The sequence below is a fragment of the Pleurodeles waltl genome, chromosome 8 (assembly GCF_031143425.1).
Source record: "Pleurodeles waltl isolate 20211129_DDA chromosome 8, aPleWal1.hap1.20221129, whole genome shotgun sequence".
In the NCBI taxonomy this organism is placed as follows: domain Eukaryota; kingdom Metazoa; phylum Chordata; class Amphibia; order Caudata; family Salamandridae; genus Pleurodeles; species Pleurodeles waltl.
The window spans coordinates 1366454195-1366470322 of NC_090447.1; the positions used below are offsets into that span (position 1 = coordinate 1366454195).

The 16128-nt window shown below is 42.3% G+C and overlaps 1 protein-coding gene across 6 annotated transcripts in view; it reads right to left on the minus strand.

Annotated features, from left to right (window-relative positions):
* The window catches only part of CNTN5 (contactin 5), a 3179309-nt gene that overhangs the window by 348248 nt on the left and 2814933 nt on the right, over positions 1–16128 (minus strand). For all 6 annotated transcript variants that reach the window (XM_069202389.1, XM_069202386.1, XM_069202392.1 and 3 more), the window contains one exon: positions 8613–8733. In XM_069202389.1, the coding sequence (XP_069058490.1) occupies positions 8613–8733 (121 nt within the window). The remainder of the gene's footprint in view (positions 1–8612; positions 8734–16128) is intronic.

The window sequence follows — 16128 nt, forward strand, 5'->3', positions numbered from 1 at the left end:
CACCTATATGTCTAACCTTCACCTAGTGAAGGTTGGGTGCAAAGTTACTTAGTGTGTGGGCACCCTGGCACTAGCCAAGGTGCCCCCACATCGTTCAGGGCAAATTCCCTGGACTGTGTGAGTGCAGGGACACCATTACACTTGTGCACTGTACATAGGTCACTACCTACGTACAGCTTCACAATGGTAACTCCGAACATGGCCATGTAACATGTCTAAGATCATGGAATTGTCCCCCCAGTGCCATTCTGGCATTGGGGGGACAATTCCATGATCCCCCGGGTCTCTAGCACAGAACCCGGGTACTGCCAAACTGCCTTTCCAGGGTCTCCACTGCAGCTGCTGCCAACCCCTCAGACAGGTTTCTGCCCTCCTGGGGTCCAGGCAGCCTGGCCCAGGAAGGCAGAACAAAGGACTTCCTCTGAGAGAGGGTTTAACACCCTCTCCCTTTGGAACTAGGTGTGAGGGCTGGGGAGGAGTAGCCTCCCCCAGCCTCTGGAAATGCTTTGATGGGCACAGATGGTGCCCATCTCTGCATAAGCCAGTCTACACCGGTTCAGGGATCCCCCAGCCCTGCTCTGGCGTGAAACTGGACAAAGGAAAGGGGAGTGACTACTCCCCTGACCTGCACCTCCCAGGGGAGGTGCCCAGAGCTCCTCCAGTGTGTCCCAGACCTCTGCCATCTTGGAAACAGAGGTGTTTGTGGCACACTCGACTGCTCTGAGTGGCCAGTGCCAGCAGGTGACGTCAGAGGCTCCTTCTGATAGGCTCTTACCTCTCTTGGTAGCCAATCCTCCTTCCTAGGTAGCCAAACCTCCTTTTCTGGCTATTTAGGGTCTCTGCTTTTGGGATCTCACCAGATAACGAATGCAAGAGCTCACCAGAGTTCCTCTGCGTCTCCCTCTTCACCTTCTGCCAAAGGATCGACCGCTGACTGCTCAGGACGCCTGCAAAATCGCAACAAAGTAGCAAGACGACTACTAGCAACCTTGTATTGCTTCATCCTGCCGGCTTTCTCGACTGTTTGCAGGTGGTGCATGCTCTGGGGGTAGCCTGCCTTCTCTCTGCACCAGGAGCTCTGAAGAAATCTCCAGTGGGTCAACTGAATCTTCCCCCTGCAACCGCAGGCACCAAAAGACTGCATCACTGGTCCTCTGGGTCATCTCTCAGCACGATGAGCGTGGTCCCTGGAACTCAGCAACTCTGTCCAAGTGACTCCCACAGTCCAGTGACTCTTCAGTCCAAGTTTGGTGGAGGTACGTCCTTGCCTCCTCACTCTAGACTGCATTGCTGGGTACCGCGTGATTTGCAGCTGCTCCGGCTCCTGTGCACTCTTCCAGGATTTCCTTCATGCACAGCCAAGACTGGGTCCCCAACACTCTAACCTGAAGTGCACAACCTTCTGAGTTGTCCTCCGGCGTCATGGGACTCCCTTTTGTGACTTTGCGTGGACTCCGGTTCACTCTTCTTCCAAGTGCCTGTTCAGGTACTTCTGCGGGTGCTGCCTGCTTCGGTGAGGGCTCCCTACTTTGCTGGGCGCCCCCTCTGTCTCCTCTTCCAAGTGGCGACATCCTGGTCCCTCCGGGGCCACAACAGCACCCAAAAACCCTAACCGCGACCCTTGCAGCTAGCAAGGCTAGTTTGTGATCTTTCTGCGTGGGAACACCTCTGCTCTCCAAGCTTCTTCCAACAGGCGGCAGCTTCCTTGCACCCTCAGCTGGTATTTCCTGGGCTCCTGCCCACTCTCGACACTGTTGCAACTACTGGACTTGGTCCCCTTGTCTTACAGGTACTCAGGTCCGGAAATCCACTATTGTTGCATTGCTGGTGTTCGTTCTTCCTGCAGAATCCCCCTATCACAACTTCTGTGCTCTCTGGGGGTAGTAGGTGCACTTTACACCTACCTTTCAGGGTCTTGGGGTGGGCTATTTTTCTAACCCTCACTGTTTTCTTACAATCCCAGCGACCCTCTACAAGCTCACAAAGGTTTGGGGTCCATTTGTGGTTCGCATTCCACTTTTAGAGTATATGGTTTGTGTTGCCCCTATACCTATATGCTCCTATTGCAATCTACTGTAATTTTACATCGCTTGCATTACTTTTCTTGCTATTACCTGCATAATTTTGGTTTGTGTACATATATCTTGTGTATATAACTTATCCTCATACTGAGGGTACTCACTGAGATACTTTTGGCATATTGTCATAAAAATAAAGTACCTTTATTTTTAGTACTTCTGTGTATTGTGGTTTCTTATGATATTGTGCAGTGGTATAGTAGGAGCTTTACATGTCTCCTAGCTCAGCCTAAGCTGCTTTGCCATAGCTACCTTCTATCAGCTTTAGCTGCTAGAAACACCTCTTCTACACTAATAAGGGATAACTGGACCTGGCACAAGGTGTAAGTACCTCTCGTACCCACTACAAGCCAGGCCAGCCTCCTACACCACTGGTCCACTGGGATTCTTCACATGAATATACTCTTCAGCTTTTGTATGTTCCTGGAGCCACTTAGGAGATCAGCCTTGTGACCTGTGGAGAGTTTCTGTCCTTGGATTTCAAGGGGAATGGGGTCTAATTTCTTAGATTTTTTTAACAGGTCACAGATGGAAAGAACAGCAGGCTTAATCCACCTGATATCCTTTCACAAGCCAAGCACTGTTCTGATGAAAGCTGGGTGAGGGTCCAGCTTTGTAAGGTTTACCATCTTATGGGTGAGACCACTAACACTCGTTGACCCTGTCTGGCCAATTGAGTAAATGTTCCCAGGCCCTGTCCTATCTATTTTCCTACAGTTTCAGGTCTGACGTACTGCAAACAGACCCAAAATGCAATGTTCAGGGCAAATCCAAGATGACCAAAGTCTTTAGCCAACTAGACGTGGTCTATATGAGTTGTGGTTGTGTAAAGGAGTGCACTATGGAAATTAGTATTATTCTGCTACACTTAACACTAGAATCCAGTTTGCAGCATGTCCTAGACCCACACCACAATATGAGATAAGACAGAACAGGCTCATTCATTAATCAGCCAGGGGAAATACAAAAACTGTGATCTGGGCCTTTTCGATCCCTAAGATGCAAATGTTTTACATGTGCCTAAGACAAGCCCGCCATGCATGACCTGACACTGTTGTGCCAGCAGTAAGGGCAGCAGCCACACCTCTAAATATTCTTTGAGCTCAGATGAGTCCTCCCTGCCCAATCAGGGCAACCTGGAAATCAAACTGGTCTATTGTGTGACTCCTTGGAGGAATTACTCACCTCATTATAGAGAAGGCATGGCTGGCCAGCAGCTGCAGAGTGAGCTAATTAGCGCGCAGTGGCTCAGACAAGTAAACATAACCTTTCTGATTGTTTATTTCCTAACTAGTGGAAATTTGTGACTTTATCAGTGAATTGGACGTTTTAAAAACAGTTAGGAAAACGTCTTGCACTTTTTCTATAGTTTCCTACTCGATGATGCAGAAATAGTGATTTAATATACTTTTCCATTATTGATTATGGGAACAGTTAAACACAATACAGAAAAAGTATTTTTTTGTGATTAGCCACTGTAGGTGCATGGCAACACTAATTAAGGCAATTACTACTTGTAGGCACTGTGCACTCTACATTATAGGCAGTACGGTTATTTTAGGGGTGACTTATTTAGCACTTAGTAGCAGATTTTCAGGCACATAAGAGAGCTATTTACCTGCCTGTCAGAAAACATGAACATTTACAGGCTACAGGTGACCAGGCCTCATTGGAAGCCTGTGTCATATTTTCAGGGTCACAAAGGTAAACATGTGAAATTTAATTTTTTACATGTTAACTTTCATTTTACATGCCATAGGTGCAGTGTTTACAACCTCTCCAGTGGCCTTTTAGTACAATTAAATATGCCTAGTGGTCTTTTAAGCCAATTTTGACTTTGTTTTAGCAGTCAGAGCACACACACTGGGCACAGTATAGTAGTGTCACAGTGTAAGAGCTCACCATTACCAGCATGTGAGTTCCCCCTACAAAACAAATGGGGGTAACCACCCAAAAATGGGTCACTTTGCAACATATAGGTAACCAAATTTGAGAGGCTTTTCATGCAGCCATTTTTCTGCCGGCTGATGCGTTTTACTGAGACTGCCCAAGTGCCTTGGTGTGTATAGTGAATGGAAGCAGTTATGACTGTAAGCATAATCAGGAATAATTACTTCATGACCTGGTCATTGCACCGGATATTTAGCTTTTTGTTTGACTAGCACGTAGATATAAACAAAGAAATAGTGCTGAAATAGTCATTCTGTTGTTGGAAGCTTTTTAAAATGTGTTTATGTTTTGTGCCCTTGATGAAGTGGCAATCTTATCTCTGTTTGCAGTATGCTATCCCATGACCATCATGAAGGAAGACAATTTCTGGCAATCTTTTTACAGATCTTCCCTTCATGTGCATTCATTTGTTACTTCAACCAGGGGTGTAGTTTCGGAGGTGTGGGGTGTTTGTAGTGTTACACTTCCCTAATAAATGTTTTTTCATGTACATAGTTGGGTACAGGGGCATTCAATTGTGTATTGTGAGGTGCCTGACAGAATACACCAGGAATTTGTATATACACACAGAGAAAAATGCACACCCTCCCTTCCTCGTCTTTGAAAGTCTTCTTAAATGTTGGCTATTTCACAACATATTCTGTTTTTTTTCACTTAGTAATCTTACCAATCCATATTCCTCTCTTTCCACTTCCTCTTGAGCCCCTCCTATTCGAATTGCTCGTTGTATAATGTATTTTAACATTATATGTCAGTGTGATTGTTGGCAAATCTGCAGCCCACACCCTCCCAATCTTACTGACCAAGCTACGCCCCTGACCTCAACAGTGTGTTTTGGTATCTTCCATGCTTCCATACTTTCACATCCACTGCTGATTTCAAGTAACTTTTTCAAATGTTGGGGTTTACTCCTGATGATTTAACATTGCCTTGGAGTGCTTTAAAACAACAGTGATAAATGTTTCTAACATCTACATGCTGCATAACTATACGATAGTCCTTTCAAAGGTATTTTCCAGTCAACTGTTTAGGCACAGCCTTTGAGTAATGATATCCTTTACAGCAGGCTAGTCTCCAACCTGGAGTACGCACATTAAAAGCTCAAACATTTATGAGCTTTTGCACTGGTTGACATCAGCTCATCTAAAAATGTGGTCGAGGAAGATCAAAGGCTGTCTCTAACTTATGGGTGTCCCTTCCTCTACAACAAAATAATTTGCAATTCCACCCTTCACCCCTACCATTTAACAAATGGCAGATTGTCTAATCAGAAACCACTTGCTGACAAACCGTTCATTGAATTTCAGTGGCTGGATCTCTACTCTCTAGCCACAGGACTGCAGACAATACACTTTGAATGACTGGAAAGGCTGTACTCTGCCTCCTTCTTGTGCCACGCCAAACCATCCATAATGTATCCCACTTTGCTTTATATTTAAGAGTGAAAGACAAACTTAAGAAGACATCTACTCAATCATCTCTAAAATCTCCTTTCAAGGTTTTCTTCCAGCAGTTTTTAATCCCTGACCCGATTAGCTATCCTTCCTGAAGAGGTGGCTTAATGGTCATCAAGCATTGCACTGACTGTTCACCCAATTCTAGTGCCTATCAAATGTACCAAATAAAGCAATTGCTTCACTTCAGTTGCTTATAACTAGATTTTTGCATCCTCAAGAAGCATGCTATCTCAAGAGGCATCTTCTTTATTCATAAAATTTACCATGAAAAACTGATCTTTTTTATCTGAAATGTCTAATTGGCACCTCTCCTGTATCCTTCAGATTACCCTCCTCTTCCTTTCTCATCCTCAGTATGCCTTTTCTCTCTGGGTGCACCTTCTCTAAGTACTTGCATGTTTGCCATAATCTCTAATAATGTATTTCATCAATTTGACATTTCAAAGATCATGAGAGCTTCTATTTTTAAAAGTTATTCCACTGCAATCTAACAAACCTAAACTTCTCTAGTTAATAACACCTAACCCCACCAAACATATGTACTACCCTCGTTGGATCATAACACTAAACTCCTATTAGTTTATTCTACCACAAGGAAACCGAAGAGTACACATGGAATTGCTTGATGAGAGCACAAGACTAATCGTGAAAAAATCAACAGTAACAAATAACACTGAACTAATCACTAACCGTGGGTTCTGCAGGAGCATGCTGCCTGGAGTAAAGAGTTTGACTATCTTATGAGGAGTAGTAAGCGCCATATGAATGCATTTACACTGTTTTTCCCTTTCCAGCCTAGCGGATAGCATAATATGTGTCATGCAGTCCAGGGGGGATCTTTAACTTTCTATGACATTGTTTTATTTTCCTACATAATATACTATGCCTTACTAGAAAGTTACACATTCCAATTGCAGATTAGCAGATTTTACTGTGTGTTTAAGTGTCACAATGGGGACTGAACATCAGGGCTTCAGTGAGAACAGTTAGAAGAACAACAATATCATGGGGGTGATCATGCAAAAAGAGGAATCTTCTTAAGTCACTACTTTAAAACTATTTTAAGGGAGTCATAAAGATCAAATTAGGATTGTGATCTCAAAAAAATCATTGTCTAGCAAGTACATAGCTATCATATGGGATGCTGGTGGACTGAACGGGGTAGAGCCTACTGCACCCCAATTATGGCTGTCTCCTACATGCCAATTAGAGGACAAGGAGGCCATTTTTTGCTTTGTTTAAGGTCTGTGCCAACCTTGATAGATCAGCCCTCTAGTGATTGCTGCACTTTAATCAGTGGGAAGCTAACCAACACTTCCCCATGTTTATTGTCAAGGACAGACTATGCAGTTCTGCTTTTGACTGAATATCACATTCATGTAGAGTGCATAATTGTTATGAAAAGATTGTGTAGGTTCTGTTTTCATTTTTTGAAAAGTTTTAGCTAGCAACGATAAATTGCCAGAGTCTCTAATCTGTGTTCATTTTGCTTGACTGTCTATGAACTTGTATAATCCAACATGAAGTTTGAATGTAAAGATTACATTTTGTACTTGTTATGTTATTAGAATATGTTTGCAACTTGGGGTGACATTTTCCCATTTATTACTCAAAAAGTCTTGTTCTTAGCAGGTAGATGCTAGATTTAGGACATCATGAAAAGAGGGTTAATCAATTGATCAATAGACTATCCTCATATACTGTCTTGATAATCTGTCAGTGAAGCAGAACCACATGGCGTGGGGGTAACATCTGAGTTAACATCAGATGGGAGTAAAGGCGAGCAAAATGTAATAATTACATGTGAAGATCTCAAAGTTCACAAACGTCACAGCCTGGGAAGGTTGATATTTATTCATATCTGGCCTGCCACGGCCAAAACTTGCAGCAAAAAAGCGTTAAATTCACAGTTTTCAGAGTTAAAAATTATGAAACTTCACACATTCCTTTTTAAACACTCCATAGTTTTACAAAATGGTAATGGAGGGATGGGGTATTTTATGTAACTAATGCATAATTTCTTTCAATTGTTGTCATTTTGCTAGGAGAGGACTTGGGAAATGATGGCGTTATTGACCTCTGGACTTTGCTATGTTAGAAACAGTTCAACATTTCATTCTATTCTTTATGATACTACAAAACACATTTGTAGCTTCTTTCTTAAAAAGGTGGTATATGTGCCAGTCGCAGCTTGCAGGTACGAGAAGGGACAGAACACGTAGGCGCACAGGAGGGGTAAATAAAAATTACATTAAAAAAAAAAGAAAAACCCTTGCCTCCTCCACTGCGCGCCGCTCCTCTGTCCCTCGTCGCTACTGCAGGCACAGACTCTCAGCCTGCCCTGCGGCCCACCCGGACGCTGCTCATAGCAGCATCAGGATTAGCTGGGAGAGCCCTGGCTACGCGCTCCCAGGCAGCCCGGGAGCCTGTGCAGGCACTCCCAAGCCCGGCAACTGTGTTGCTGGGCTAGTGAGACCTTACTGCGCATTTGCGTTTGGCCGGCCAGACACGGCCGGCCAAATATACATGTGCAATGAGGGGGGGAGTGCTGACCACTTCCCCTAGCTGCTCTTCACCCAGTGGCCCCGCCTCTTTAAAAGAAAAGGTTTTGAAGCAGCCGCTGCTGGCTGGGGCAGAGGGAGGGGGGTAATGCTCCTCCGTCCAAATGGAGGAGCCGCCCCTGATATGTGCCTTCGATAATACAATCGGAATGAGCACATTTTTTACAGCAATCGTTTGTGCCCAAAACAGTATCCCTTTGTGTCCAAAAACTACACAAAGCTTGACAAACACAAGAAAGTCGAGGTATTAATGTAGTCTAAATAAAATATGTATTGCAATATACAGTCAGGATGTTGTGAAACAGAGGGTGTCAGAGAGTAACAGTTAATCATATAATTGACCTACTCCTAAACAAATAAATATGTGCATAAGCTTAGACACAGCGTCGTATTCCTATTGAGGACACAAACCATTTAAAATAACTTATGCAACTGAAACGTTATGGTACACTGCATAATGGCCGTCACGCAGTTTATTAAGCGCAATAATTTATATATATTTGAAATTGTACTTTATGGCGAGCAGGTTGGTTCCCGTGTCATTATTGCACTTTGAGTATACTCACCCCTAACAAGCAGCTCTGCCTCATCCGACACGCTGTCTGCGGTGGTTTGTACCCTGCAGCCGTATCTCCCAGCATGCATCAGAAGGATGTTCCTGATCATTAAATCTGCAGAGGACGCCTGCTGAAAAAGAAATGAAATGCCATTTAAGAATGGTGCGCCTTTATGTTTCTTGGGTGGTCTAAGGACACATGTTGAGCTTCCTGGCAGAGACCCAAACTTTCAAGCGCTACTTCTCAGTGAATCATGTTAGAGCGACTGGATAAGACCTTTATACACGCAAATTTAGGAAAACTGTTTTCATCAAGGGGTGCGCAATTCCACGTCACAAGTAAACAACTGAAACGTCTTATTACATTTTTAGAAACTGGGTATTTTGAAATAAAGTAAATAATTGTAGCATATTACAATACTTATACGTTTTCAAATGTTTGTCTTACTTTCTAAAATGTTTTATTTTGCAAGTTCTTCTCTATTGAGGATACAAGTTCACATTTGTAATATCCACTTCCCAAAAACTTTAACGAGTGCAATGCAACTAGTTCTGTGCCTGAAATCAAACGACGCATACCACAGCATTAAAGGAAAGGTGCTCGTCTCCAGTGGGAATGCGCACAAAGTCAATGTGCATGTGGGGCTGCTGGTGCTGTGTTGCAGTCTGTGGGACGTGGCCTTTGATGTAAGACTATATGGTGCTCGCCTAAGCTTTTCATGAGCATCCGAAGGCCACCGCAAGGAGATGCAGTGCCTAAGAGAATGCTCCTCCCAATCAGTGGTCAAATTTACCGTTTACAACTTACTTACCAGTGAGTCAAACTCATGCATTCCCTTGCTGTGGACATATTGTTGGAATAACATGGCAACGTATTTTCCAATTGATGGGAGTAGAGAACACTCAGAACATAACTGTGCCAACACATTCAGTATTGCAGGAAAGACGTATCATCAGTAAAAAAAAAAAAAGGGACAATTTTATGGTTTAAGGATTAACAGGGTGCATTTTCCAAAACTTTCCTGTGAAAATCAGGGTTGTTTCAGACACAAGACAATCAGAAGTTACTGTTCTCCAATAGTAACAACTGATTTTTTTTACTTCTGGCATCTTAGGGCCCGCATTCTCTAGACCCCTAACTGGGAACCAAATATAACAGTTTCATCCCTTGACTCTCATGGTAACGAGTCAGAGCAGTCCAAGACTTACTCAGGGAGTTATGTGAGCTAGTGACTCAGAACACAGCAATGCAACAAATAAGAGTAAAAAAAATCAAGGTGAAGTCAATCAAAAAAAGCAAACTACTCTAATACCTGTAAAACTAAACACTATTTACAGAATTACTAAAAAGTTTAAAATGGCAGGTTGAAAAGCAAATGCGAACATCCTATAAAGAGCTGGTCAATTTACATGGGTGTGTAATAATAGAACAACTTAGTGGTCAACTAAACCCCTAAATGAAAACTAGAACCATTATTTCTGAGGTACTGTTAACGTATTTTGTGACAGCAGACCTTACCCTTCGAGGCTACAATATCTCCATATATACCTCTTGAAACACATAGGGTGCATAGCTATAAAAAAATGTCTTGCTGCTGTCTTTATTACCGAAATCTCGCTATTTATTCAGCAATGGACTGAGCATTTCAACATGTTACCCACAGTTATGCCAATATCATACTTTTCACAGTTGAAAAGCCGTGCCTTCAGGCATTGACACACTTTCACTAACATACACTGGCAAAAAGTGAAACTTTCATGAAAAAAACATTTTTCTGTTGTTAAACCAGTTTACCTAGAAACCTCTCAGGACACATAACATATCACATAAACTCCTAAAGCATACCATAAAATCAATGGTGAGACCAACTTACAATGGATTCAGCTAATCTAATAATCACTAATGAAATATCCAGGAAGACTTGGAGTGCCACTTTTCTCCTTTTGGGTGCCTTTGCTGCTCCTGGGATAACCAGAGAACTAGAAAATCATTTTGAGCGGTACCCTTGCCCTTTTGGTGCACCACAATGCAGAGTGTGTACATTTTCAAGCCAATCAATTGCTTTTAGGCCATTTTCGCCTAAATTCTCTCTTTGCCCCATCCACCAGTGCAGCCCATAAATGTTACTTTTACTTTCATTTTTGTTATTAAAAACCATTTAATGTATCTGTTGGTGGGATCCTACATCAGTGTCTTGCTCTCCAAGGCACCATATACCTGGCTAGTGGTACAACGTGGTGTTACCAGGTCCAGATGGTCCTGCAGATTTCTTATCCTTCCAACCAGAACTTGCACTCAAGATGCTGGGCTCAGAAGACCACATGTCCCTGTTTTTCTGTGCTACGTACTGCCCAGGGTGTACAGCAGGGATGACAGCACGGTCAGCACTACTGGTCCCTAGGGATCCTCACTTTCAACAGGGCCTCTCTGCACAGCCCAGGGATCATGGTAACAGAGCAGATTTCATCATCTAAATGGGGCAAACTGAAGACACTTGTTACAGTGCTATATTTCAAGGCAGTGGGTTCCAAAACCCTCAAAGCACCCACTGCAGGCTGTTCCATGCTGCTTAACAGTGGTGTCTTCCCACTTTTAGTAATTCCCGCCCAATTGAACCAACCTATATAAAGTTAGTTGTTTCTTGCTTCTGGTAGCACACTTCAGCCACCAGGAGTTGTATTATGGGCCTTTTCTTGGCTCTCAAAATGTCAGCTGTTTCCTTATAATTGGACATTTTCAGGACCTGACACTGCTTCCTCTTCTGCTTCAGCAGCAGCTGGCTTTAAGAGCCTGGACACGTCATTTTGTCTAGTGCTGGTCATTTTCTGATCTGTGATCTTCATGGTATCAGCAACTAAACATTTCTTCAAATACTTGCAAATCAAGACCTTAAGACACTTAGGGGGTCATTCAGTCCGGAGACCGCCAGAAGACCGCACCGCGGTCAAATGACCACGGTGGTCATTCTGACTTTCCCGCTGGGCGGGCGGGCGACCGCCAAAAGGCCGCCCGCCCGCCCAGCGGGAAAGCCCCAGCAACGATGAAGCCGGCTCCGAATGGAGCCGGCGGAGTTGCTGGTGTGCGACGGGTGCAGTGGCACCCGTCGCGATTTTCAGTGTCTGCTTTGCAGACACTGAAAATCTGAATGGGGCCCTGTTAGGGGGCCCCTGCAGTGCCCATGCCAGTGGCATGGGCACTGCAGGGGCCCCCAGGGGCCCCACAACACCCGTTCCCGCCAGCCTCTTCCTGGCGGTGTAAACCGCCAGGAACAGGCTGGCGGGAAGGGGGTCGGAATCCCCATGGCGGCGCTGCTTGCAGCGCCGCCGTGGAGGATTCCCTGGGGCAGGGGAAAACCGGCGGGAAACCGCTGGTTCCCCTTTTCTGACCGCGGCTTTACCGCCGCGGTCAGAATTGCCCCAGAAGCACCGCCAGCCTGTTGGCGGTGCTTCCTCCGTCCCCGGCCTTGGCGGTCCATGACCGCCAGGGTCGGAATGAGGCCCTTAAAGTCTTCTTGTGTGCTGAGCAGGAACCTGTACTTTCCACTCCTTGGGTACCTACAAACAGATTCACACACAGAATTCCAAGGGGACCCCTTTTCCATCAGAGTCCCCAGAAATTCTACCCTCTCTTGGTCACTAGTGTGAGGTAGGGAAAAAAATGTGGGACCTAACTTTCAAGTAATGTCAAAATCTGCCAAACCAGGCCTGGTGTCTTCCCTCCAAACATAAGAGAACCCCACATGTTCTGAATGGAGGCGGAGGTCTCCTCCTTTTGCTTTTCCAATCATACAAACTGGTGTTGAGGAAGTAAAGCTAATCATTTTAGGGAGATTTCCTCCTGCTAATCTCATGGAATTATCCCACTGTTCTAGGCCAGCTTGGCAGCAGAGTAATTCAGTTCCAAGGCAGGGGCAGCTCAAAGCAGGATTCTCATTCAAGATAGCTGAAGACACTTTACCAATTTTTTAGGTATCCAAACAAACTAGTACAGAGTAACTCTGATGCTTAATATCAGTTACAGATTAAATCATTCATAGGAAAAGATACAAAATTACCTTCCTGTCTTGCACCAATCAAAAGTTACATTTTAAAGCATAATATAGCCTAAGTATAAAACATTTTAAATTGTACAAATTTTAAACTTTAGCCAAAAGGAAAGGGAACATTTTTAGAGCCCAATGGAATTATCAGGCCTTACTAATCAACAGGCAACTTAACCTGGGTCACATCTCGTACAGTGGTACTTGTGTGCACGTAACCGGCAAAGTGAGAGAAGCAGTTTTCTCCTAGCCTTTGTATGTGGATGTGAATGTGTGCAAAAAGTTCTTAGAGTCCTTTACCCTAGTTGTACACATTTGCTGACCTCATTTTGAATGTTAGGCACTAACGGTGCAAGATTCGGGAGATTCATCAAAGCAGATGTCAAAAAGCAAAAAAGTGGGTGTTTCACAGGTCAGAATCTACTTTCATATCATGAGGGTATTGCCAGGTAAAGGTTTGTACCACAAAATGTGGAAAAAAATGAATGAGCAAAAATAGGTCTACTGGGTTCAACTTGAAGGCTGCATCCAACGAGGTCTCCAGATGTTTAGGTAGATCAACGTGGAATCCTTAGTGACATTTGGTCATTAAATTTAAAAAGCTCTAAGTGAAACAGAGAAACAAAGTAAGACCAACTTAATAAATATGCCATTTGTCTGATGCTACTATTTCCTCCAGTCAATGCTTCCATGTTTAGACTAGGTTTAGAAACAAAAGGTTGTTTCTTACATAAGATTAGTGGGGCCAGCTTAAAGGTTGTATTTGACAAGGGCTGAAAGGGGTTCAGATATGTGATGCACAAGCCATAGGTTTGACAATGTACTGAGTAAGGCTGGTGAGATTAAACCGTTCGAGTGGATTCTACACATTGTTACTTTGAAATATTTCAAGTGCTCAAGCCATTTTATTTGGAAACAAAGTTAGAGTTGGCGCTTGGCAAGAACACTCTCAAGTTGGCTCAGTTTTGTACAAGTCCTCAGCCAACTTTGCATGCCATTTTAAACCTTAAATGAGCAAGTCAATGCTCTTCCAGTTGTTGCTGCCTTAATGCAGACTTTCATTTCATTCATTGTCACATTGTATAATAAAGTCCATCAACACACGCACAAAACATTACAATATATATTTGCAATACTCAAGTACTTAAAATGCATAGGATAAAAAATAAAATAAAAACGTGCCCAAAGGTATTAGCCAATTTCTAAAGTGCAAAGTGAAACTAAAATTAAGACATACAGTTCAAGTTAATAATACATTGCTTAAACCGTTAACAAACTGATTGCAAATATTTAGTCATGAAAAATACAAAGAATAAAATAGAATTAAAAAAAAACAACCACAGATGTCAGCCGTCTACTATAGTCAAAGGGATACTATGGTTAAGGCATACAATTCAAGTTAGTAATAAGTCACTATCTCCTAATCCACTGATTTCAAATATTTGGCCAAAGGAAAATATATATTGAGGCTTGTAGGAATTTTTTGAAAACTTGACCTATAGAATTTCTCCAACATACTGAGATGCTCATGTCCATGTTATTGTTCTGTCTCACCGAGAATTTCTTCTTATTTAATAATGAATGCTACCTTCAAAAACAAGGTACGGCAATGGGGGCTCCCTTTGCTCCCACCTATGCAAACCTTTATATGGGTTGGTGGGAAAAAGAAATATCCTGGTCAGAAGCGTACAGTAGTTACACTGAGAGGGTGATATTGTGGGTGAGATACATTGATGAGATGGCAATATGGCCATCTATGGGATGGCAATGAGGAGAGTCTGCAAGAATATATCAATATGTTGAACAACAATGAATTTAATATTCTACTGGAGACAAAGTGGAGTAGAAATACCATTGATTTTCTAGATGTTTCACTTGAAGTGAACAATGATAAATTACAAACTGCAGTCTAACGAAAACCCACTGCTTGTAACTCCGTATTACATGGAAACAGTGGACACCCTAAAGCACTCAAATGGAGTATACCCTATAGTCCATTCCTGCAGGCTCGCAGGATATGCTCTGATGATGCCAGCTTTGACAAGGAAATTTCAATGATGACCCAAAGATTCAGAAGAAGGGGATAGCCACATAAAATTCTAATGGATGCCTTTAACAGGATAAGCAATAACACAAGAGAAGAATTATTCTTCAAGAATCAGCCAATAGATGATCAAAACAGTGTACACACATCTCCAACAAGGTTGTTCAATCATCAGCATGCCAAACTCAGGAATATCATGCAATGTAATTAGCATGTACTCTAGCATGATCAACACATTAAAGAAAAATTGGTCAACATCCTCAAATTACATATCGAAAGACTCAATCATTAGGAGATCATTTAACTAGAAGTCTATTTAATATGAATGACAATAAGAACCAATCGATATGATTGACTAAAAACAACTCAGGATTTTTTAAATGTGGTCACTGCAAGGCATGTAAATATGCAAAAAACATGCAAAGATTTCATACTTTTGATGGCAAGAAATGGGACATAAGAGAACGGATCACGAGTGAAACGGAATATGTTGTCTATGTGATTGACTGTGGCTGCCAGAAGAAATATGTTGCCAGCACGATCCATAAACATAAGATTTGTTTTTGACAACATTACACAGCTATTAAAAATCAAGATCGTTCATATCCCCTAGCTAAACATTTCTGGGAAATTCATGGAGGAGATTATAGTTCTTTGAATTTTTATGGAATTAAATCCATCAGATTAGGCCCCAGGTCAGGTGATAGAACTTCAGAACTAAGGCAAATGAAATCTAGAATGATATTATTCTTAGGATCTGAGAACCCTTGGCGACATAATTTAGATGCTGAATTGTATGTACATTAATGAACAATTAAAACCATATAATTGATTGATTGATGGAGCAGTACAGATTTATATTAAGCTGCTGCCATGTTCATATCTTTGTTAAATCCCTTTATGTTTCCAGATGTCTGTTAGATTGAATAACGACCAATAACAGTGTACTATTAAAGTATTGATCAATTAGACCGAAGCAACAAGTAGACAGTATTTTCTGTCTGAGAATAATATGGGACATAAGTAGGTCTCTGTCATTGAATTATGTGTATTAGTAGGTTATTCAACATTCCACTCATGCCTGTTTTTATATAATTTGTTCTATTTTTTGCACCTTTTGCACCTGACACTTTGGGGTTGCTTATCGCTACATGAGACATGAAAAGATTGTACTAATCCCTCTATTATAGGTTCTTATTTTGAATATATTGTTCTGGTGGTTTATCTTTGTGTATGTGCAGATCAACAATGAATATGACACTTTTAGGACATGTAATGGGCTTCTTTTAGTTGAATGTTCTAAATGAAATAGGACATATCTAGCCCATATGTATTAAATAGATTGGATTTACATTTGATTATAAATTTGGAAATAGTTTTGATCTTGAATTGATATAAGATATAATGATATATATACAGTCAAGTCCACATTTCCATTTAAA